Source organism: Gavialis gangeticus, unplaced genomic scaffold (genome assembly GCF_001723915.1).
Source record: "Gavialis gangeticus isolate Ggan-Ray unplaced genomic scaffold, GavGan_comp1, whole genome shotgun sequence".
Taxonomy (NCBI): domain Eukaryota; kingdom Metazoa; phylum Chordata; order Crocodylia; family Gavialidae; genus Gavialis; species Gavialis gangeticus.
In genome coordinates, this window is record NW_017729031.1 from 64,734,379 (window position 1) to 64,744,996 (window position 10,618).

The 10,618-nt window shown below is 37.8% G+C and overlaps 1 protein-coding gene across 1 annotated transcript in view; it reads left to right on the forward strand.

Moving 5' to 3' along the window:
• DNAJC10 (DnaJ heat shock protein family (Hsp40) member C10) overlaps positions 1-7,500 on the forward strand; it is a 29,750-nt gene extending 22,250 nt beyond the window's left edge. The window contains exons 18-23 of the mRNA XM_019523057.1: positions 563-696; positions 2,402-2,455; positions 3,309-3,456; positions 5,151-5,270; positions 6,463-6,582; positions 7,185-7,500. Coding sequence (XP_019378602.1) covers positions 563-696; positions 2,402-2,455; positions 3,309-3,456; positions 5,151-5,270; positions 6,463-6,582; positions 7,185-7,196 — 588 coding nt within the window. The 3' untranslated portion in view covers positions 7,197-7,500. The remainder of the gene's footprint in view (positions 1-562; positions 697-2,401; positions 2,456-3,308; positions 3,457-5,150; positions 5,271-6,462; positions 6,583-7,184) is intronic.
• Positions 7,501-10,618: the final 3,118 nt, after the last annotated feature.

The following is a 10,618-nucleotide window of genomic DNA, read 5'->3' on the forward strand; positions in this document are numbered from 1 at the left end:
CCTATACACATACAGATCCAGTGAAAAAAAAAAAATCAGCATTCTTCCTGTTTGTATGTTGGGCTTTTGAGGTTAAAATTGGAAATAAATACTTTATTCAAAATGCTAAACTATTCCATAAGGCATCTGGTTCAGATGTCATAGACTAACCCTAATATGGTTTCCCAGTCATTTTGGGCTCCTGTACACATGTGGGGGGCCTTCTCCAAAACACTGGAAATCCAGTGCATCAGAGCAAACTAGGTTAATAGAGTCTGCTGGAGCACGGAAATTAACATGCTCCAGCAGCCTCGTGCATCACACGTATGAGCGTTGCCACTCATCTCTGTGCTGACAAAATGATGGTGGGGCACTTTGAAATAAAATACATCTGATGAGCTTTAGTTCAAAGCACTCTGCCACCATTTTTTCAGGACAGGATCACACAGTGATGCTGATACACATGACATATAGGTACTCTTAATTAGTGTGGCTCACTAATTAAAGCACCCTGTGCCGCATCCAGGAGCACATACAAATGCCCTTTAACTAGACAATACATTTTTTTCTTCATCTCTTTCAGTTGTTAAATGGACTAATCAATGTTGGCAGCATGGACTGTCAAAAATATTTTTCTTTCTGTCATCAAGAGAATGTTCAGGGATATCCTGAAATAAGACTCTTTCCCCAAAAAGCAAACACAGCTCATCATTATTAGTAAGTATTAAAACTATTTAAATTTGGAAAATATGTTATGGCTTCTGTAGCAAAATGAATTCAGACTGTATTTTGTGTTGAAAATCTGTTATAAAAGGGTCATATTAGGGATAATTGGCTCTTTCACAAGTCAAAGCTCTTTTTAGCATGACTGTTTTCATAAGTATTGTAATTTTTCTACTTGTGTAATACCTAATGCACAAAAAAAGTTAGTTTAAGGTTTGAGGTTCCTACCTTTAATTAGGCATTTGTTAGAGACATAACACTGCATTATGTAGCTTCAAACAAGTGGTTATTACTGTTTCAGTGCGTTCAACTAAATTTGTAGTTGATACAAAACCTTTGTCACAGAATAAGTTTATTACTAATGGGCTCTTCTCTGCGCTCAGTGGTTTCTTACATTGTAGGCTGTGTTATTTTCTGCAAAAAAAGTATCAATAGGTTCGACTCCCTGTGAAATACTTCAATACAACCTTATTTTTAAATATAGAGGAATGTATACATTCCATGATCTTCTTTGGAAATTGTCCGATAGCAATGTTATAAAATAGTTCCTTTCACATATTCAGCCAGCCCATTCACTGTGTCATTAATATTGGATAGTTAAGGGCAACGAAAGTGCTGCTCTGGGCAGTAAACAATGACAATTAAATAAAAAAAAGAACATGCACATTTTACAGTAACACACCAATTTATTTGGATAGGCGATAGTTTTTACATTTCTGACCTATAGAATATTGAAGAAAAACATTGAACTTTTAATTGGGATAGATTGATTATTTGTACAATTAAAAAGTTCCATTAAATGCTAATAGATAGTAAATTATTTAGTCTGTTCAGAGTAGTGTTTAATAAGAGGTTGTTTTGGTTTTGATTATTGGACTAATCACAAAGGTTGTTTTATTCTTCTATATAAATCTCTCCTAAGGATAACATATCTCTCTGAAAATATGGTCTATTTTGTTAATCTTTTCAATGAAATCTCCACTTCAGCAGGAAATATGGGAATTTAATTTGCAGACTACCTCAGTTCTGGGTCTTTAAATCAATATCACTGAGAACCGTTGAGTAGGATTTGCCCATAAATCTATGCGTAAGAAATTCAGGTCTCTCAAAATCTGCGATCAACGGAAATGACTTGCTGATATATTTAAAATGTCAACAGAAATATTTTTTTAATCAACAATCCATCAGTATTAATAAAATAATGAAATATGAGTTTTAGAATGTTAACATAATAGTTAGTAAGTTTTACCTGTAATGTCAAAGGATTTCTAAAAGGTTTTCTACTTGATCATATCCTTTTCAATTACTGTACCTGTACTAGATTTAGCAAATTAATCTGAAATGTTACGAAAGACATCATATTCAACAGGCCTTTTGAATGTCAAAAATTGCATTGAATTAAAGTACAACTTACTTCCCCATTAACTTTACATAGAATTGTTTCATAGACTTGTTTCTTCTTTCTCTCCATATTCTCATCCTTCAAGATTTCGATCACTGAATTTTAATATTCAGACTTTTTAATCTGTTAAGATTTGAAAGCCAAGGAATTGTTCTAGCATCTAAACTATAACAGTGTTTTCTGAAGTTCAGCTGAATTGTGCATTAATGTTTGCTTGTCCACTTAGTTTTAATGAGTTTTGAAAGACTTGGTAAATATGCTATTAAGCAATTAGTATTCTTTTGTATTTTCTCATAGCAACTACAATGGCTGGCACAGGGATTCACACTCGTTGAGAAGCTGGGCATTAGGGTGAGTTGTTATATTAAAGTTTGTTCACAAAATTAATGGTTCTGTTTCTAGGAAAAATGAGGTACAGAAAACCATAGAAATAAAGAAGTAGAAAGACTTCTGCTTCTAGAGTAAGAGGGAAGGATTGTTGTGGGTGATATATTTTATTGGAACAGCTGGTTAGAATAGACTTAGACAAGTTTTCAAATGATGAAGAATGCTTCATATTCAAAAGCTTGTCTAAGTCTGTTCCAGCCATGCAGCTGGTCCAATAAACAATATCAACCACAACAGCCCTTGCCTCTCTCATAATTCCTGCACCATCATGGCTACGTCATTACTTTTGCACTACAAGACCACCTAGGCAGATGCATGTGTTGTTTAATAAAAGACAATTTCAAAGTCCCTATAATCTGTTAATTTACACCTTAGAAAAATTGTGTAGGAGCTGCTTTTACTCCTAGGGAAGTAAAGGTATTGCCAGTTTCTGGAGCCCACAACAGTTAATAGAGCAGTACTACTGCATCTGGGCATAGCTGCCTGCCTTCCCAGTTTCAGAGTAAATACCAGATTTATTCTTCTGAAGAAAGTCAACAATTTCATTAAGAAGAAACGCTGTCTGAATCGCACGGACAAATCCTACACAGGTCCCCCATACCCAGATTGGGTGATAACCTCAGTTGTTGCTTCAGTAAGCAATGAAGCAAAAGTTATATCTACTTTTTATGTATTAAAAAAGGAGTCTGTTGTAGCTCCCCAATTCTTGGAAGTTTTCTGTAGTATATATTGAAATGTGAGCATATTTTAAAAGCTGTCACTATTTTTATAAGTATTATATAACAACAAATATATGTTTTTTCCCTCTTTTGCACAGTTATTTACCTCAAGTATCTGTAGATCTGACACCTCAGAGTTTCACAGAAAAAGTTTTGCATGGCAAGGATCATTGGGTCATTGATTTTTATGCTCCTTGGTGTAGCCCTTGCCAAAGTTTTGCTCCAGAATTTGAGGTCCTAGCCAGGGTAAGATTTTATCTGTCGATACTAGCAAATCATATTGTGTATATCAGAAGCAAACTAATGCCACGCTTTTACGTGATGCTCTTCTTCAGAAGTTATAACAGCAGGTATGTGTACTGTTTCCAAGAAGTTAAATATTTATTGAAAAACTCTAAAACTTAATTTCCTTTTTTGTTTGTTTCTTAACATTATGTTTGCAACCAATTATCCTCTAAAGTTGGGGAAAGGAAACATGATATTTTTAACAGGGAAAGAGAGAAATTACAGCTGAAGTATTACAAAATATTTATTTACTGTGCTCATAATCATGCGAATGTATCGTCAAGCATTGCTGAGACAGAGGGAAATACTATCACCATTTTTCAGATCGAAGTCTCACGACTTGACTAATGTCAGAACAGATGTTTGTGGCAAAAAAGAGAACAGAGCCCAAACCTCCTAAATCTGAGTTTAGTTCTTTAGTGTGCCACTGGTATAAAAGAGGAGAATCCTATTATTTCATAGTATTGCTGCTTGTGCTCATGGGGAGAAAATTTGGTGCATCCATGCCCAGCTTCCCAAAGACTGAAATAAATTTGAAAGGTTTATATGCCAGTTCCCTTCCTATAGTGCACCTTTGAAAAAAGCAAGAGAATTTGCTGCCTAGAGACGGAAAGAAGCTAAGATGACTCTGCAGCTACAGAGCAGCTGCTAGTGCAGGAGTGACCTTTGGCATAACAGGAAGTCCTAGTGGTCTGTCCGATTAACAGCAGTTAATGTTCTTACTCTGGAGGCCGTGGCTCTCTTTCTGCTATTGTCCCACCCCAACACATTCTTTCCACTCCCCAGTTGCATTCCTTGTGCCACGGCTTGTAGGACGAGCAGACCCATAAACACAGTAAATAAACATGAAGAAGACTTCCTTCTACACTGGAAGAATCCATCTTCCACAAAAACTGAGAGTTTAGAGCCTCTTTCCAGCACTTTTCTGCTTTTGCCAAACATAAGCCAACGTAGAGAAGAGGATGTTACATGGAAGAGTATTAGTAAACACACAGCAATTCTGTATTTATTTCCTTCTTTTACTTCAGGTAAAAATGTTGATACTTAATTTTCCTACTAGTTAGTTAGTACGGTTGTCATCGTTTACATCGTCCCTAGTACCCTCACTTGCTCTCATAAGTTACTTTTGAAAATGTTGCTTAAGTGCATGGCCACATAACTTAGGCAGATGGAAAGTCAACTGTATTTGAACTCCAGTGTTTAAGTTCCACTTTTAGAAATAACTTAACTACAGGCAACCCCCACTTAGCTCTCTTAATTGGTTCCTGAAAACCTGAGCATTAAGCGAAATGAGCATTACCAAAACCAAAAGTATTTGACGACCCAAGATGGTGACTGCAAGTGTTTTTAATGACCAAAGATGGCAACTGTGAGCGTTATAACAAAACTCTCTGGGCACTAAGTCAAATCAGGTATCAATTTAAAAGAAAAGTTCTAGTGAAATAACACTAAGTGAAACCGCATTAAGCAGGGGTTTCCTGTACATTGACATTTTTCCCCCTTATCTACATGTGATAGAATAAACAGATACATACTTTATCATCTTTTTCTGCTCGGTTTTCATCAATATTTTGAGTCCAATATAGAGGTTTAAAGTGCATTTTACTAAAAAAAATTGCTTATCTTAAAGGTTTTCTGTTTTTTTTCCCCCCTAGACTGTTAAAGGAAAAGTTAAAGCTGGAAAAGTTGACTGTCAGGCTTATGCTCACACCTGCCAAACTGCTGATGTCAGAGCCTACCCTACTGTTAAATTTTATCCCTACCAAGGAGCAAAGGTAAATAATTAGCGTCTCTTTGTGGTAGGCTAATAGGGCATGCTTGACATATTTATCTATCTATCAATAGTTACTACTTAATATTTATAAAGCACATTAATGTTGTATTCCTTATTTCTGGGTATATATATTGCTGCCTAACTAGGCTACATACTGACTTTCAGTTTCTACTGGGGGAGTCGCTTTTCTCAGTTCAAGCCTCAAAATGTTAGCCCATGTTGAGAGATTTAGTGACTGCTGGTAGTAGTGATAGAAACTTCTAAAATAAATATTCATTATAGGTATTCCAAGTATTATAACTAAGCTTTGGATTTTTCTGTAACTTGTCTATTACTAACACCACAATGTTTGTATTGTTTAAAAAAAATTCACACACAATTGTAGTAGCTATAACTTAGAAAATTAATATTTTGCTGTATCAAATTCCTAGCGTCTTTATCACAAATACTTTTAATAGATTCATATTTATTACCCTGAAGAGAAAAATTTACCTTCATTTAGGGATTTAAACAGTTTTATAGACCTATACTATTATAGACCTGTACTGATCCTCTAACTCATTAGTGCTCAACCTTTTTGGCCAGAAAGCTGGATGGGCAGTGCCTGATCCCTCCTGTGATCTGGATCTGGAGCAGCCCCATCCAGCTGCACAGTCAGGGGAGGGGGGCAGCCAGGTTCCAATCTAGCCATACTTGGGCCCCACAGGGGGGAATAGGCATGTCCTGGCAGGAGGGGGAGGGTGTGTAGCCCTAATGCAGCCCTGTGTGGGGAGGAGAGTGTGGCAGAGCCTTGCAGGAGGAAGGGGGTATGTCCCAGCCCCAACCTTGGAGGGCAGAGTGAAGGGCATGTGGCCCAGCCCCATGGTGGAGCAAAGGGGCACAGCACAACCCTATCCTGGCCATCCAGAGGGAAGGTGGCATGCCTTGATTCCAGTTTGGCAAGGTGGGGCAGAGGATCCTGGCTTAGCTCCACCTTGCCTTGTGGGGCTTGGTATTTTGGCAGCAGGGAGGGCTGGCAGTACTACCACTGCTCCCCCGTTGGCAAATTTCCCATCCTTTGGGGAGCCCTGCAAGGTGGACTCCAAGGCTCTGCAGGCCACAGGTTGAGCACCCCTGTTCTAAATGTAAGGAAGCATATCGCTCTCCTGAGTGTAAAGAAAGCTTTGAAAGTGTATTTTTGGGTTTTTTTTAAGAAAAATGTTGCTGGGGAGCACATAAACAGCAGAGATGCAAAAGGCATAGCTGATATTCTGATTGAAAGACTAGAGGCCATTCAGAATAAAGGAAGGAGAAACAAATCTCCTAGAAACAAGGTAAGAAATGTGTGTTTATGGCCTTTTTCTATAGACTTGTGTTAATATAAAGAATAACCGTTACAGCAGCCTTACCCTTTGTTCCTTATGTGCATACAATATAAAATGCTGAAGCTTGAACAAGCATTTAACTTACAGACTTATTGCAATTACAGTGTTATTTTCCATCAGGCTAGATAATCGCGTGTTCTCTATGAAGAGCAGAAAAGAGATGCTATTTCAGAGCCAGTTATTCTGTGCTTGAGGCTATTTTTGCACCAGCTATGATGAAATTTCAGTTTTATGCGACTACACCAAAGGACCATCTTTTATCAGGGGCTAGTTGGGAAGTAGCGCACTTTAGTTACATGCATTACACTTGTGTTAACAGGCAGGCACCACAGTAACAGACGTATCAGACCAAGATTAGAATTGTTGCATTCAGTCAGGAGAGAAATGGTCTTTCAATTCATTGCAGTATTGCAGCATCACTTTTGATAAATGCTTCTCCAGCTAAGTTGTTAAAGAACTACTGCAGGAAAACGAAGAATTGCTGATGGGAAGAAAGAAGAGCCATTTATCAATGTTTTTTTAAATATAATTTTCTCTGTCTCTGTATACAGGATGAACTTTAAGGAGTATTGAAGGTGGATAAAATTCAACATATACTGAAGCTGTGACAATAGAAAGCACCATGATTCAAATATAAATTAGGTCCAGTTCATGATAGAACAAGAAAAACTGATTAGTTGGAATTCATGGGTACCTGGGTTTGTCTGCATGATTTCTAAAAGATTTTGCAGTGGAAGGATTCCAAGGATCTGTAAAGGGACTCTGCCTCCCCCATTTGCTCAGACCAGCCATGTACCAAGGAAGGTTTTCTCCTGGTCTAGGTCTTGGGATCATTCAGTAATGAAATGATGTGGTGTTCATCCTCTGCTCCAACTTTTTTTTTAGTCCCATAAAAAAGATCTAATTTTCTCCTAACACTCCACATTCATTGTTTTTGGCTGGTGGATAAGATGTAACCAGACCACTCTGCAATGCAGAAATATGAGTCAGGCTGTACTCTCCCATCCCATACACTAAAGAATTGTCTGACATCAGTCTGAAAGGCAAATAATCTTGCTTCAGCTGTAGTTTGGACTTCTTCCGTGTGTGTCTATGTGTGTGTGTCTGTGTCTCTCTCTGTGTGTCTGGGGTTAGTTGGTTTTATTCTTTAGTGATTGACTAAACAATCGGTAGTTGGGTAGATTTATAGAAACAGCATTGTTCCAGACCCAGGCCACCCTTACAGTAATATTCTGTAATGTCATACCAGCTGAAGTGAGGGTGACTTGTTTTGAAGAGCTCCTCAGGATTTTTATTTGTATCAACAACATTGAGATAAATTGAGGATTTAAATGACTGAAGAGTTAAAACTCAGTGTTTTACTGAATTGCAAATTTGTATTATAACTGAAGCATCTTGTACAGGATTGTCAACTTGTCAACTTTACTATTAAAGTTGTTCCAGTTCAGCTTTTGAACTCAGACTTATTTTGTAGAGTCATTAGCTTCTTTTGATTCTACCATGACCACCCTCCACATGCACACATATGAAATGGAGTTCTGAACGTCATTGCATATTTACCCTCTTTGCCCAAGTGCCTTCTGAATTTTTACTATTTAATAATGTTCAGACAAAAGTTGCTTGATGAGACAGGTCTCAATAATTCCTATTTTTTGGAAGCATTGTTCTTAAAACGTATTTATCAGAAGAAGATAGATTTTATGTGGAGCATTTGCATTTTGAACAGTTGTAAACATTTTGTTTTACTGAAGTTAACAAGAAGTTATCTACTGTGAATCAAAAAACTTTTACTTTAAAAAGATTGCTGTAGTTGGAACTAATTGTCTTCACTAAAATACAGATTATACTTTGTCTGATGAGCTTTTCTCCCCTTTTTTGACTCAGCGAGGGTTGGCATGATTAATCTTACTGTAGCTACTGTAGTGATGAGCATATTCAAAGTTCTTAAACATACTGTCCTATCTGAGTTAATTTATATTATAAATAAGATTACAAGACATGTGAAAACAAAAGACAAGATCCTAGCAGCTTTGAACATTTTCCTCCCAAAGTTTCCAGTTACCTGCGTTGCTGTTAGGATTTCCAGTGTACAGTAATGGCCACGGGAGAAAAAAGCATCACCCCTGCCCCCCCGCCCCATCAAGAGACCCTTCCACATTTTGGAGACTGCTTTAAAACTTTATATATATGATTTTCATACAGTTATATTGCCCACCATAGTCAGTAAACTGCCTGATTAATTGCAGCCTCATTTATTACATTCCATCTCACTAGGGAATGTCATGGTTGTATTTTCTTGGATCAAACTCATGAAAGTCCCATCAGAAATCAACACTGACATAGATGTTTGGAGAGTTTTAGCATTTTTATAACTGTTAAAGGAAGAAAGGTAAGTCAGTAAAATAAATTTGTGATAGCATTTTTTTTTAAAAAGTAATGGGAACACAGGAACCTATTGCTTTAGTTGGGCTGTAGCCATCCTAACACTTAAGCTTCTCTTAAATGGCAATACAGGCTCAATACCATCACTTCCTCCTGTGATAGCCCTTCCAAGCTCCCATTGCTCATACAGAAATAAGACACTGCTATCAGTAGCAAAAGTGTCTTATTCACAGGCTTCCAGTAATTGTCAGGCCTACACATTTTAAACTTCATCCAGAAGAAGGTAAGAGGAGGAACAGATTATGAGCTACAGGGCATATCTACACAAAACATTTTGCAGCGCAGTAGACTAATTAGCTGTGCAGTGAACATCACATGTCTACACATGCACCCCTATTAGTGTGGCATAAACTAATTTACTCAGCAACAGGACAGTACTTGTAAATACAAGTACAAGCCTGCTATGGAGGTTCTTTTTAATCCGCAGCAGCACATGTATAGACACTGATCTGACTGGCTGGGACACGAGGGTGCTTCAGTGCAGTGTGCTAGCCCCAAACTGAAGCATCCTCATACCTCAGCCTGCCCCTCCGTGGTACATTGGGGAACAGCTCCAGGCTGGCAGGCTGACCCCTGGGGCCCCCTACCAGTTGGGGCTTCCCAGACCCAGCTCAATATGGTGTGGTCTCAGGTGTACGTGTAAATGGCGTGCCCAGAGCAGTAAACAGAGCTGTGAAGTTTATTGTTTTGTGTTAATATGCATGTGTAGATGCACCCACAGTGAGGAAATTTTGCCTAAATACCAATTAAAGGTTTGATTTAAGATTTAGTATTTTTATGTTGGAGTCTGTAGAACTTCACTTCTAAAAAATTCTATATAAAACACTTCGAAAATAGTGTAATTTTGAGATAAAAAAAATGGGATGGGAGATGTATAAACTGTATTTTAGTTTTTAAAAGATTAATTTGCTGTTACCTTATGTATTTTGATAAACCTCTCTAGTCTTAAGGATAGAAAAAAAGACTGTGGGATGCTTTACATTTTCAAAGAGCTGTGCAAGGCTTTATTTGCCAGCTGCTTTTTCTGCCAATTTTTAATAAGTAGCATGAGGGAGTGCAGTGAGCCATGAAGCCTAGATTTTATTCCCAGCTGTGCAAAATCCTATTTTTATATTATGTTACTTTGTTTTCCCCCCAGGACATATTCTGATATTACAGATCTGATTCTATGCTAATAATTTGTAATTTACCTGCTGATTTAAAACACATTGCCCAAGATGCCTGCAATAGCAAGATTTCTAAATAAGACAGTTCTGGTCCTACAGTGTGCAAAGTTGCTCAACTGCCAGTAACATAGCGTATTGCAGGATTAACCCCCAAAGTGGCGTTTACAGGCATCCCAGGAGTTTTCTCTAAATGGAGATGTTTTACGACCAGGTCACTAAATCATTGGATGCAGGGGTGGCAGTGGATATAGTTTTCCTAGACTTCAGGAAGGCTTTTGATACTGTCTCACCCCATTCTCATTAGGAAGCTGGGGGACTGTGGCGTAGACACCCATACAGTCCAATGGGTCACCAACTGGTTAGAGAGTCGCACCCAG